This window comes from Camellia sinensis, chromosome 14 (assembly GCF_055761805.1).
Source record: "Camellia sinensis isolate YWXY chromosome 14, ASM5576180v1, whole genome shotgun sequence".
Lineage (NCBI taxonomy): Eukaryota > Viridiplantae > Streptophyta > Magnoliopsida > Ericales > Theaceae > Camellia > Camellia sinensis.
Window position 1 is genome coordinate 13,069,598 of NC_138974.1, and position 14,206 is coordinate 13,083,803.

Here is a 14,206-nt window from a genome sequence, read left to right on the forward strand (position 1 = left end):
AAACATGGGAATCAAGCCTTACGTAGTTCCGGTTAAGGTCCACTCGGGTATTTTAACCTTCACTTTGTTTGGCTCTCACTTTTGCCAAGGCGCCCAATGCGGGTTTTCGACCTTGCGAGCTTCTTTTCATTTTCTTTTTTTTTTTTCTTTTTTTTTTCTTTTCTTGCTTTTTTTTTCTTTTTTTTTCTTTTTTCTTTTTCTTTCTTTTCTTGCTTTTTTTTTCTTTTTTTTTCTTTTTTCTTTTTCTTTCTTTTCTTGCTCTAACTTTTGCCTGGGCCGCCCTTCCGGGTTTTCGGCCCAGCGAGCCTCTCAAAGGGTAAAAGTGTAGCAAGTCCATGCCAAATGTTTTTTTTTTTTAAATTGAAGCCTCTCTGTGTCTAGGAGAACGGCTGTTGCACTGATTTGCGGAGAATCCATCCCGGTTGCTCTACGAGCTTCTTCCGACGAGATCTACTCCTTCTGATTCGGCTTTGGTGCCTCCTGCTCGAGGGCTGTTTCAAAACTGGCCACACGGGCCTTTCACGGCGTTTTGTCCGTTGAACTTTCTGAACATTCTGAACGGGTTCAAACTCGGAAAACAAATAGGTTGAATCTTGAGGCTGAGAGCGATCCTAGGCTGCGCAATCTCAAGAGCGATTCCACACAGGTCTTCGCAGGGCCGCGTAAAACATTTGCTTTTGAAAGTTTTTAAGGAAGCGACGAATCGCTCGTGCCGAAGATAGTGTGGAACCAATCTGGATCAGGCCAGCGTCCTTCTCAGTACTCACGCCGATAAGCATGATTTCATTCATAAAAAGGCTTAGCACGCCTTTCTTTCTCTCAAAATGATCAAAATTTTACAAAACCCGAGGAATTCCTTCCTCTTCGTTTTTATCACCGCAGTGTTCAAAAGGTTGTTTTTTTTTTTGAAAAACTTAGGTTAATGCAATGAGTTTGGCGCGCAGGAGAGCAGGCGAGATGTACTGTCAGCCCAATCAAATTCTCTGGTCCTTATGCTGAAAGCAAGCATGAAGTTGAGATAGCAACAGCTGTTTCAATCGACTCTGTTGGTGCAACTGGCCCCTCGGCAGGAACAGACTCAAAACAAAAACAGATAATTACAAAACAAGACGGTGTTCGGGACAACAACCCCTGAATCACCGGGTATTATATACAACAGGGACTGACTCGATACAATCAGACAGACCCTTAAGCAAAAAAAGACTGACTCCAGACAAAGAGACAGACTCAAAATAAAAGACTGACTCGACATCCAAGCCAAGATTTACAAAACTCGGTTTCACTGGTGCTCAAAAATGCGTGCCAGACGCTTCAAAAATACACCAAATGTTGCCCGCAGGCGGTTCACTTTACATACTCGCAGTATCTGAGCCCTCGAAATCCAACAACTGAGTGGTGACGGGCTTGCCTGAGGTGGGTGGTAGGATAACCTTGTTATCAATCAAATCCTGCACTTCATGATGAATGCGGGAACATCCATCGGTGCTGTGACCGGACTGTTGATGGTACGCGCAGTACAAAGTAGCATCATGGGTGGTGGGGAGATTCTTCGGGAGTGGCCGGGGCTCCAAAGGCTTAAGATGCCCATTCTTCGCCAATATTAGCAATGCCCTAGACAAAGGCATGTGGAGGTCGTGAAAGACCCTGCGCCCTCGGGGCAGGTACTTTGCAGTTTGAGGATTCTTGCCAGATGCGCTGGCGAAAGGATCAGCTGGCGCTGCCTTGGCCTTTTGAACTTTCCCCGGTGCAGGGTTGGGAACTACAGGAACTGTCTGGGCATGACAGGGCCCATCCCGGTTTTCTGTCTGGCTTGAACTGCCTTTGATCGGAGTGGGGAAAGCATCATCCACAGCTTTGGTCACTATTGCAGACGTTTGTTGTTTGTTCATCCCTCTGGCCTTCAAAGCCTCGACTGCCCACAGCAGTTGTTCAATAGGGTCGGCGTCTACCTTTGCCTTGTCTTTTCCTTTGGCCTCAACCTGATCAAGGGTCGGGGTTGATACTGGCGTGTCGTGGCTATAGCCGGAAGCCACCTCTGGCTGGCTGAGCTCTATCACAATCCGCCCCAGTAGCGGGGGCTCCTGTGGTACAAAATTCCCGGCATACGGCGCCGCTGGCGGTGAAGCCGACATTCCATAGGCGAGGTCTGCCACAGACCTTTGGAGATCGCCTATCATCCCCATCAATTCGAAGGTGGTGGGCTCACGAGCCTGGTATAACTGGGGAGCCCAGATCGGGTGCACAACGGGCAACCTGGGCGGATATGACATACTGATGCTGGCCTCATTCTGCGGAGTGGTTCCCTGCTCCGATACAGCTGCCATAACCACAATTTCTTCTGAACTTTGTGCCGCCATAAATCCTGCCTCAGCAAAGGGGAGACACTGGCTGTTCTGTATCAACTCTGCAACTCTCTAAACTGAAAGAAAAACAGACAGCATTTCAGCCCAAACTGATCAAACACGGGTGTAGCCAAACAATTGTACCCTACTGCTGATCACTGTTCCCAGATTTCTGTTCCCAAAATACTGAATCTGATACCCGCGGATAACTGATTCCTGATAACTGATTCTCAACAATACTGATTCTGGCGCCTTCGGGCCCGATACTCAAACTCGTAAACTGGTATATGCGTTCCTGTAGAGATACACTCTAAAAGCACATAGCAAGTAAAGAGAACAAAACACCCCTATGTTGGGGTAGGGTTTCCCTGTCCTATTTTGTCAGGAGCTAGGGTTTCACTACGCACACAGCGGTTTCAAACAACCTAACATCGGGTGAGCAACCTGTCCTAATTTGGAATGGTCACTATGGATCCGAATATGAACTAGGTCGAATGGTAAAAAAGGGTGCCCCGGTAAACCGGGGTTTGTGTTCCCACACTGTCAGAGCCCATAGCCGGTCAGCCTTATGGACATGCCTTGACAAGACAAGCCTCCGGCAAACCGTTCAGGAATGGCAGATGGCAAACACTGTGTTCCTAGGCGCACCAATGCACATGCAATGCAAAGAAACACATAAATGAGATCAAAACAGGATATCACGAGTTCGAGTCAAACTCTCTAAAAATCCCCAGCAGAGTCGCCAGAAACTGTAGACAGCGCCCGCGTGGGCCTCGTGCTACAGTTCGGACTCGATTTGTGTCACGGTTCTTAATCTGAACCAAAGAGTCCAAATCTGGCAAATCGTTTTGAGAAACAGATTTTTGAAAAAGTAGTGCCAAACATGGACTGCTTTGCCAGATACAGAGTCGCCACCTAAATATTTTAAAACGGGAGAATTTAGGAAACCCTGACTCGGTGCCGAAGGCCACGTGTCCGTCATCACCGGAGTTGTCTCGGCTCGGGAGCTTGGGTACGATCGGGGAAGGTCAGCTATGAGCACCCCCTTTCGCCCGGTCCGAAGACCGGCCTCTACTAACCGTGATATCCGTTTTTGAAAACTTTACGTGTTCTTATTCCGATTATCAGCCTAGAATTACTATGTTATGCGCACAGCAAACAAGTATAGACTAGATTGCCTAATTTGGAAATAAACATTGCATATCCGTTCGGTTTGAAAATGCTTTGGAATTTGCTACTCGCAAGTAGGCTAAAATGCGGATTTCAACGAGTTTTTCTAGCTCAAACAATCCAGCCTTCACCCACAGGCATTCAAGCAATTATAACACATAAGCATCTAGCCACATGTTAAGCATGCTGTCATGGTAACATTCACACTCATGTGATATGCTGAAGCGGAAATACTTACATAGTACTCCGTGCCAAAACAAAGAACTTGTTAGCAAACATGCATGATCCAAGTCCATGTTAAGTGCCTAATGCATCGCATACAAAGTATTGCTAGAATAGGCTTGGCTATCCTAAACATGTCATGTGAAAATGCACAATTATCACGTATTCAGTTCGGAATTGAAGTACTGATGCAGTTAGCGTGATGTACCGAGCCTAATGCATGTAATACGAATGCATGGATGCACGCATGCATAGCATAAGGTATGCTAAATTAAACGTGTCCTAATCTACCATCATAAGCGGTAAATAAAAGGGAAGAAAGACGTGAGGTTGGAAGACATACACACACTCACGCACACTTATTACAGGTTTGCCCTCGCTCGGAGGGACTGAATAAATATTACAAATTAATTAACTACGCAAGCTAATTAATATTACAAATTAACTAATTTAATTAACAAATTAAATAAATTAATTAAAGCAGGAAAACGCCTCGAGAAGCGTGCCGCCATGCGCAAGCTGCCTCTGTTTTCCTTCCTTTCCTCCTCTGGAGACTGTCAAAGCCTCAGGACTAATCCCTTGGACAGAGAGGATCACCACCGGCTGATTGAGATTTCCACCGGCAGTGTGGTCTGGCCATCGGCACAAAATTGAAGCTGTCGGCAGAGAAAATGGTGCCGGTCGGCACATTACACTGCCGGTCGGCAAAGAAAGTCTGCTGGACCTGCAACTCACAGCAACAGAGGGCAAAACAAGGCATGGCAGCACAATTCAAAGCATGTATGCACCAACCATGTCTCTTATCATTGTAATGACTCAAAGGGACATGTGCCTCGGTTCTCGGACCACCAATCACGCATTTCCATGCATGATGGCCCAAAGAACCGAGTATGCAACTTTGGTCTCAAATGCAATGCAAACCAATCAAACAAAACTCCCAATCCCTATCACCCAAGTCAAGGGACAAGGAATGCATGCAAGATGCAATGCAACCTAGGCATACAAGCTAGGAATGCAACATGGCATGGCAAGGCACTTATGCAAGCATACAAGCATACATATGGCAATGCAAATAAATGGAAAGATGGACTTATACATGAATTAGGCAGCTCTAATAAGGCCTAAAACAGTGGCCATAATGACCAAAACAAGAAGCCAAAACACATGTACACATATACACATGATGGAAGGCCTACACTTGGGCACAAATCAAGCAACAATCAAGCACACTTGAAAGGGATGAACAAGAGCAATTAGCATGCATTATAAGCTCTAAAATCATGCTAATACATGGTGCCAAACCAAGCAACAAATCAAGCCAAGCATGCACCAAATGGCCTAAGTGTTCAAAGCAAATCAATGAGGCATTGAACTACACTTAACAAGACCAAACAAGGCATGCAAAGAAGGACCAAAATCAGAGGTTTAGCATGTTAAAACAAGGCTAAAGGACTCTTTAGATGGCATCTAAATGGCCCAAATACAAAGACGTACACCATGGCCAAAACATGGAGCATTGCAACACATGCTTTCAAAGCATTAAAGAGACATGCGAGGCAATCCAACGAGCATGGGAATGGGACTGAAATGGCATGTAGGATGATTCCAAATCATCAAAACAATGCAAAGATTGCATGCTACACATGCACATATTCAAGGCCAACAAGCCTAAATACAAAGGAGCTATATAATGCATGCAATGATCAACCCAAACGATTATGGACAGAGCTAAAACATGGCAAAATAAGCACATAATCTTCACAAATGCAAGCCTAAAACATGCTCCAACAAAGGCTAACAACCTAGAACATGTTAAGGCACAAATAAGGCATTACATGGCAACTATGCTAAACATGCATGAAGTTCCAAAACCAACTTGAAATCATGTTATATCATGGATATATAAGCATGAAAAACAAACCAAATATGCTCAACACACACTCAAGCATAGGCTTCCTTAAGAGGCCAAAATATGTCCTTTTCAAGGACAACAAGGAGAGGGGGTGGCCCTCTCCTTCTTAGGACTTCAAAGCATCATCTTCACCACTGAAATCCCTCAAGATTTCAGTGGCGAAGAGACCTCAACACCAAAATCCCGGAGCTAGCACAAAATGGCTCAAAATGAGGCCTTTTGAGGCCTAAGGGTGGTCAACAACCCTCAAACAACAAAACACTCTTAATAAACAACAAAGAGGGCTTAAAAACAGAACTTTTTTATGTTATACAATAATCACAAAAACAGCTCTAAGACTAGTAGAAAATCAATGCAAAAATGGGGGAAAAAGGGACTAGTTTCTCACCCTTGTAGTCCTCTTCAACAATGGTGCTCCAATGGCCTCCTTGAGCTTGAATCCAACACCAAAACTTCAAAACACACTCTTTAGAACCTCAGCTCCAAGAGGAAGGTGAAACACTAGGTGTTTGTGTGCAATAGTAAGGCACAAAACACCTAGTGAACAAAATGAGAGGGAAAGAGAGATAGATGTGTGTATCTAATCCTAACCCTAGAAAACCAGAGCTTCTCTCTGTATTTTCCTCCCTCAAAAATGTCTAAAAGCTCTCTTTTTGCCTTAGAGAGAGCCTCCCTCTATATCCCTCTTGTAAAGCTTACAGGACAAGCCTTGCAAGAGGGAGATCCCTCCATACACGTGTATGGAGGGGAGCAAAAGCAATACAGCTGTCTAAAAATATCTGCAAAAGCAGATGAACAGCAATCGGCCGGCAAAAAATGCCATCTTGGCCAAAAAGAGTGCCGGTCGGCAACAAAAAGTGCTGACCGGCAACAAATAGTGCCGGCCGGCAAACTATATTGCCGGTGGCAGCAAAAACCAGCCGGTGGCATCTAGCCACTGCCGGTGATGGGTGGGGATGGTCTACAAGCCCCACCCTGCCTCTCAAAGGCAAGATGCAAGTGTTTGGTGCAAAACCAGACACTAAACGGTCGAGTTCGGGGATCCTGAGGCAAGGCGCGAGAGCCGAGACCGCCGGGAACTCCAAACGAACACAAACATGGAGGATCACCGTGTGTTCAAACGGTGACGTCCAAGTCTTGAGGACGGTCAAAAATGGGGTGTCTACAGCTGCCTACGTCGATCAAGGGGTGGCGGCCACGGTGGTTCTACGTGTCTGTTAATGGGGGGATGGGGGTGCGCACTATCTGGAAGGTGCCAACCAGGTCGATGGAGTCGAGACTGGGGGCGATGGCGGAAGAGATGGTGAAGAGAGTGAAGGAGTGGAGAGAGAGGGAAAAGGCCAGATGGGACGAGCTTGTCCAACCGTCTGCGTTGTTTGAGGCGGGGCTGGGACCGCAGCCGAAAGGCAGAGACCTCGGCCGGGCGGAATTGGAGGCGAGGAGAAAAGCTCAGAAGATAGAGGATCGGGCCGTTCTGGCCAAGGCCGCGAAGTTCGCGGAGGCGCAAAGGGACCGACCGCCTCAACCGATCGCGCGGGAGAGGATCCGACCGCGCCCAAGGCCGTTGGGGGAAAAAGACTTAAGTAGTTTTGAGCCGCGGCCGCCGCCTGTAGACCCTGTAAAAGAAAGGGCCAGAAAGGGGGGGGGCTCTGAAAAAGAAGAAGAAGAAGAGGAGTGCCCCAGAGGAAGCCGCAGATGAGTCTGGAGCCAAGAGGGCTAAGGTGGCCCCAACTGAGGTGGAGGTCCCTGTGGCCAAGGACGCCCCAGAGGTGGTGGAGATCATCCCAACGGTGGAGGTTGTGGAGATTGCTCCATCAGTGCAAGTGGAGGCTGGGCCGACTGAGGCACTGCCGAGCGGAAAGGAACAGGTCCAGAAGAGGCCTGACCCCCAGGAAGGAGGGGTTCGTCTAGCTACGGCGATCTATCATGCGCACGCGGTAGCTGGAAGGTTGGAGGGAGAAGAAGGCCCAGCCAGGGCGGGGGCAGACCGGCTGGTGAAGATCGTGGAGGAGACGGCTCTGCGCGCGGCATCAGGGTATAATGAGGCTGACCTGCTGAGGGGGTTATGCTCCGCCCAAATGGAGGTAACTACCTTGGCAGGGGCCCTCCTTAGGAAGGCAGGGGCTGCCAAGTTGAAGGCTGAAGAGGCCAGGGCCTAGTTGGCCAAATTGAAGAAGGACAGTGCCGACTGGAAAACTGCCAATGACGAGCTGCCAGCAGTCAAGTTGGAGCTGGAGGACACGCGTCGTAGGGTCGTGTCGCTCGAGTTCCAATTGGCTGGTGAACAGAAAAAGTTGGAAGAGTCTGAGAGGGCCTGCGCCGTGGCAGTCGAGCGGCATGAGGAGGCCATGACCAGCAATGAAGAGCTGGTCAGGCAAAAGGATGAAGCAGACTCCAGAATTGGAGATCTGTTGAAGGAGTTGGGGGAGGAACGCGCCAGAGCAGAGGAGGAGAAGGGGAGGCTTCTGAGGGAGTGGGAGGTAGAGAAGGCGAAGGCGGTGGCAGAGCTGGAGAGTCTGAAGAAGGGGGTGGAAGAGGAGAAGGCGACGGCGGCTGCTGAAAGGGGGGCCCTGCAAAGAGAGCTGGACGAGGAGAGGGCGAAGGTGGCGTCTGAAAAGGTGGCCTACCCTGATCTGTGCGTCGCAGCAGTGGAGCAATATAAAGGGTCCCCCGAATTTCAGATGGTGGTAGACGTCGCTATCGCCAGGAGTCTGGCTGGGCAAGAGTCTGGGGGGGTGGGCCCGTCAAGGAAGACTGCTGGAGGTAGGACAGAGGCAGAGGTGATTGAAAGCTTCCAGCAGTCAGACTTCTACAAGCACGAAATGGCCGAGTTCTGGGACAGCGGTTGGAAGATGTTCAAGCGCAGAGCTGAAGAGATGTTCCCACACTTGGACCTTAGTAGTGTGACGATAGGTGAAGACGATATGGCTCAGACCCCCCTGGACGAAGGCATTGAAGAAGAAGATCTGGCGTCTAGCGAGGAGGAGTAGCCAAGGAGGCCCAGACCCCTTGTTTCTTTTTTTTTTTTTTTTTTGTAATGAACTTGTGAACACATTGTAAAGGAATGAGTGAATGGATGAATGTATGAAGAATTTAATTGTAATGAATTTGTGTACAAAGTTTACTGTGTTTACGCTGCCAGTTGAATTTTGTTTATTTTGTTTATGTTGCCGAAATGAATGAAGTGTGGCTATAAAGATTGGTCATAAAGATTGGGTCAATAAAAATATCGTGTAAAGTGAGAGTTAAAAGTTCCTCCCCACGGAGTGCAATTGGAGTTGTATGAAAATCGAAAGGATAATAGTGTGTGATTGAAAAATCGAAAGGATAATTGAAAAACTGGGTAAGAAATTGTTAGAACATAATATTAAGCACGGATGAAGAATCCGCGAATGAGGGCAAGAGGCAGGTTGCAAATTGTAACTAAACAGTTGGCAAATAATCTGATTAGTGAATGAAAAACGTGAGAGTGTGTTGGGAATTTAACTAGGTAAAAACGTGGTCTTGGAACTGTGAAGAAGCTTCAAAATGTGACTAAGTGTTAAAAATGTGGTTCTGCTTGGCTTTGAAGTGCTCAGCCTGGTCGAGGCTTTGAAGTGCTCAGTCTGGCTGAGGCTTTGAGGTGCTCAGGCTGGCTGAGGCTTTTGAAGTGCTCGGTCTGGCCGAGGCTTTGAAGTGCTCAGGCTGGCTGAGGCTTTTGAAGTGCTCGGTCTGGCCGAGGCTTTTGAGTGCTCAGTCTGGCTGAGGTTTTTGAAGTGCTCGGTCTGGCTGAGGCTTTTGAGTGCTCAGTCTGGCTGAGGCTTTTGAAGTGCTCGGTCTGGCCGAGGCTTTTGAAGTGCTCGGTCTGGCCGAGGCTTTTGAAGTGCTCAGTCTGGCCGAGGCTTTTGAGTGCTCAGTCTGGCTGAGGCTTTTGAAGTGCTCGGTCTGGCCGAGGCTTTTGAGTGCTCAGTCTGGCTGAGGCTTTTGAAGTGCTCGGTCTGGCCGAGGCTTTTGAGGTGCTCTGTCTGGCTGAGGATTTAAAGTGCTCGGTCTGACCGAGGCTTTGAAATGCTGCAAGTGAAAAAGTTATGGGAGCGACATAAAGACAGTTGAATTATGAAAGCCGAGGTCACCAGTTGGAGTTTGCATTATGTATCAAAAAAGGGGAAATACAACAATATTGACAATACAAAAGTATGAACTTATTGATAGTAACGCTTCAAATGTTCGGCATTCCAGGGATGGGGAAGGTCTGGGCCTTCCATGTCTTGAAGTCGGTAAGTGCCTGGTCGCGGTCGGGCTTTCACAACGTAGGGCCCCTCCCATTTGGCTGCCAGTTTGCCCTCGGTTGGATTCTTTGTGGCAAGAGTCACTTCTCGTAAGACAAGGTCCCCTACGGAGAACTTTCACGGTCGAACTCGGCGGTTGTAGTGCGTTCTCATTTTCTGTTGGTACGAAGCCAATCTGACAGCAGCGGTCTCTCTGAGCTCTTCGACGAGGTCCAAGTCTGTTCGATGGAGTTCTTCGGCTGCGGCCAGATCCGGATGTAGAACCCTGGGAGTGGGCAAACCGACTTCAACCGGAATGACCGCCTCAGCGCCATATGTTAAGCGAAAAGGGGTTTCACCAATGGGAGTGCAAGCAGTGGTTCGGTAAGCCCAGAGTACATTTGGTAGTTCCTCAGCCTAGAGGCCTTTAGCAGCTTCGAGCTTGGTTTTGATGATTTTCAGGAGGGAACGGTTGGTGACCTCAACTTGGCCGTTTGCTTGGGGGTGACCGGGGGAGGAAAAACATGGTTGAATCTGGAGATCTGCACAAAATTTTCTGTACTTCGCGTTATCGAACTGTTTGCCATTGTCAGAGATGATGGCTTGAGGGATGCCAAACCGGCAAATGATCGATTGCCAGATAAACCTGGTGGTGTTCCGCTCGGTGATTGTGGCAAGGGGTTCAGCCTCGACCCACTTGGTGAAGTAATTAATGGCAACAATCGCGAACTGGGTCTGGCCCCGACCGGTGGGAAGTGGACCAACCAGGTCGATCCCCCACTTGGCAAACGGATAAGGGCTGCAGAGTGTGACTAACTCTGTAGGAGGAGCATGAGGGATGTTGGCAAAATGTTGACATTTATCGCATTTGAGCACGAAGTCGATCGCATCCTGATTAAGAGTTGGCCAAAAATACCCAGTACGGAGTATCTTCTGGGCAAGGGACCTGCCACCTGAGTGATTACCACAAATTCCATCATGGATCTCCTGTATTACATAAGTTGCTTGCGCTGGATTGAGGCACCGTAGATACGGCCGGGAGAAACCGCGCTTGTACAGTATACCGTCGACAATGACGTAATTGGACGCTCGGGATCGGACTTTGGCAGCCTGCTGCTGGTCATCTGGGAGTGCTCCTGTGGTCAAGAATAGGAGAATGTCGGATGCCCAAGGGATGGGGTCGTTTTGGATGTATTGTACGGCTTGCAGATCGGGTGAAATGGCTGGGTGGTGTAGATATTCGACGCGGGCATCATGGCTGAGAGTAGGATGGTCAGCAGAGGCCAACTGAGCCATCTCATCTGCTTTGGAGTTTTCCGCCCGAGGAATGTGCCTGATGTGAAAGGTATTGAAGAGGCAAGCAAGGGGGAGTGCCAGGTCCTTGTAAGCTCGCATCGTGTCTTCCTTGGCATCAAAGTCCCCCGTCATCTGACCGACGACGAGTTGGGAGTCGCTGAATACTCGAAGGTGGCTGACCCCTATGTCCTTGGCAAGCTGGAGTCCTGCTATTAATGCCTCGTACTCGGCTTCATTGTTGCTTGCTTCAAACAAGAAACGGAGGGCACATTTGAAGTAGCCGCCCTCAGGGGAAGTGAGGATGAAGCCGGCACCACTTCCTTCTCTTCGGGACGAACCGTCGACATTAAGAGTCCAAGAATGAGGATCTTCTGGCTCTGCTGGAGTTGGTTGGGGCGGAAGTATAGTGGTCGGGGTCGGCTTGGTGAACTCCATGATGAAGTCAGCTACAGCCTGCCCCTTGATTGCTGTCCGAGGGCGGTAAGAGATGTCGAACTGGCTGAGTTCTACGGACCATTGCATCAGTCTACCTGAGAGTTCTGGTTGCTGCATGACCTTCTTCAGGGGCTGGTCGGTGAGGACTACTATGGAGTGGGCTTGGAAGTATGGGCGGAGTCGTCTGGAGGCAATGACCAAGGCCAGGGACAGTTTTTCCAGCAAGGGGTAGTTTTGCTCCGCGCCCCTGAGAGCCCGACTGATGTAATAGACCGGCCGTTGGATTGAGCCATCTTCTCTGAGGAGAGCTACATTGACTGCGGTTTCCGATACTGCTAGGTAGAGGAAGAGGGGTTCGCCCGTGATTGCTTGAGAGAGAAGGGGGGGTTGGCCATGCATTGTTTTAACTGTTGGAAGGCCTCTTCGGATTCAGCTGTCCATTCAAAAGTCTGCCGAAGAACTTTGAAGAAGGGCAAGCACTTATCTGTCGCACGGCAGATGAAGCGGTTGAGTGCTGCCACTCGGCCCGTGAGTCGCTGAACCTCTTTGACCGTCCTAGGCGACTGCATATCAACCAAGGCCTTGATCTTCTCAGGGTTAGCTTCGATGCCTCACTGACTTACCATAAAGCCCAAAAATTTTCCAGACCCTACGCCGAAGGCGCACTTTTCTGGGTTGAGCTTCATCTGGTACTTGCGCAAGGTGGCGAAGGTCTCACGTAAGTCAGTAAGGTGATCGGAGGAGTATTTGCTTTTGACTAGCATGTCGTCGACGTAGACTTCCATATTCCGACCTATTTGGTGATGGAAAACGGCGTTAACCAGCCGCTGATAAGTGGCCCCAGCATTCTTCAATCCGAATGGCATTACACAGTAGTGGTAGGTACCTCGGTCGGTAATAAATGATGTGTGCTCCCGATCAGATGTGTGCATCAGGATTTGGTTGTACCCAGAGAAGGCATCCATGAAGCTGAGCATTTGATGACCGACCGTGGCGTCGACCAGCAGATCTATGCGGGGAAGGGGGTAGCTATCTTTGGGGCAAGCTCGGTTCAGGTCAGAGTAGTCGACACAGAGCCGCCATTTGCCATTGTGTTTGCGGACGAGGACCACGTTGGACAACCACCTAGGATAGTCCACATTTTTGATGAATTGGGCCTCGAGGAGTTTGTCAACTTCGGCGGCTATAAGGGTGTTGCGCTCTGGATGGAAAATGCGTTGCTTCTGGCGATGGGGTCGAAAGTGGGGTTTGATGCTGAGGCGATGGGTTATGAAGGAGGGGTCGATGCCTGGCATGTCAGAATGGGTCCAGGCGAATACATCTCTGTGCTCGGTCAGGAGAGCAGTAAGGTTGGCCTTGGCTTGGGAAGGTAATTGGCTGCCAATCTTGGCGGTTTTGATTGGGTCGGTGGGATCAATGTTAACTTCAACAAGTTCCTCTACAGGTTCACCTCTGACGAGCTCGTCCTCGTCTCGGACGTCAAGCCCTTCAATGATCATGGCCTCTTTTAGCTTGACTTCTTTGAGTGAGGCGACATAGCACTCCCTGGCCACGGTCTGTTCTCCTTTGACAGCTCCGACACCAAGATCGGTAGGAAATTTGATGGCAAGATAATATGTAGATGTGATGGCTTGGAAGGCGTTGAGGGCTGTGCGGCCAAGGATGATGTTGTAAGCAGAGGGGCAGTCGACCACAAGAAAGTTGAGCAACTTAGTGGTCTGCCGCGGGTGCTCGCCAATGGTGATAGGGAGATCGATGGAGCCGATGGAGGTCACACGGTCGCCGGTGAAGCCGACCAGAGGGGTTTGTAGAGGAGACAAGCTTTCTTCCCCAATCTTGAGCGAGCGGAAGCAATTGAGGAAGATAATGTCTGAAGAGCTGCCGTTGTCTATGAGGACTCGTCTGACTTTGTAGTTGGAGAGGATGGCGGAAATGACAAGGGGGTCATCATGTGGGTAGCGGACTCCTGCACAGTCAGTGTCGGTGAAGGTGATGGGTTCGATCCATTGTTTTGACTGTTTGGGAGGTTGGTCCACCGTTGCCACGGCTTTGTCTGAGCCCTGCCTGATTTTTCTGAGTTCCGCCTTCTGAGCCGAGCGGGATGGTCCCCCGCAAGCAAGACCGCCTGAAATAACTTGGATCTCTCCGACTGGTGGAGGGGGATTGCCAGGAGGCCAAGGCTGTGGTGGTGGGTGATCGTGACCTTGGTTAGGTGGGGCTTGATTGCGGGGTGGTGTTTGTCGGCGATTGTTCCTGGTGAGGTCGGTTCTTTGCGTCTGTGGAGGGCGGGTGTCTGTGAATCGGCTGAGCCGGCCCTGGCGTATGAAGGTCTCGATCTGATCTTTGAGGTTGATACACTCGTCGGTGGTATGACCATGGTCTTGGTGGAAACGGCAGTATTTGGACTGATCTTTCCGAGTGGAAGGGTTTCGTGAAGGTAGGGGCCACTTGAGGAGGTAGTTCCGTTGGATCTGATTGAGGACGTGCTCCATAGGGGAGTTGAGAGGTGTGTAACGCTCAAACCGACCGGGCGGTCTGGTTGGAGTCGACCGGTCGGCACGGGGGGGTCGGTCATTATAGTG

General features: G+C 49.5%; 1 protein-coding gene across 1 annotated transcript; it reads right to left on the reverse strand.

Moving 5' to 3' along the window:
* Positions 1-9,013: 9,013 nt before the first annotated feature.
* LOC145806805 (uncharacterized) lies at positions 9,014-11,321 on the reverse strand. Its single transcript, XM_082904622.1, has 2 exons — positions 10,859-11,321; positions 9,014-9,069 (listed from the first exon to the last, which is right to left on the reverse strand). The coding sequence occupies exons 1-2, from the start codon at positions 11,319-11,321 to the stop codon at positions 9,014-9,016; spliced, it is 519 nt and encodes a 172-aa protein (XP_082760748.1).
* Positions 11,322-14,206: the final 2,885 nt, after the last annotated feature.

Bases quoted from the DNA above. Each gene is read 5' to 3' on its own strand.
- LOC145806805 (XM_082904622.1), bottom strand. From the start codon at position 11,321: ATGACGGGGGACTTTGATGCCAAGGAAGACACGATGCGAGCTTACAAG. The intron at 9,070-10,858 runs GTAATCACTCAG...CCAACTGTTTAG, and splicing joins GATCCATGATGGAATTTGTG to TTACAATTTGCAACCTGCCT.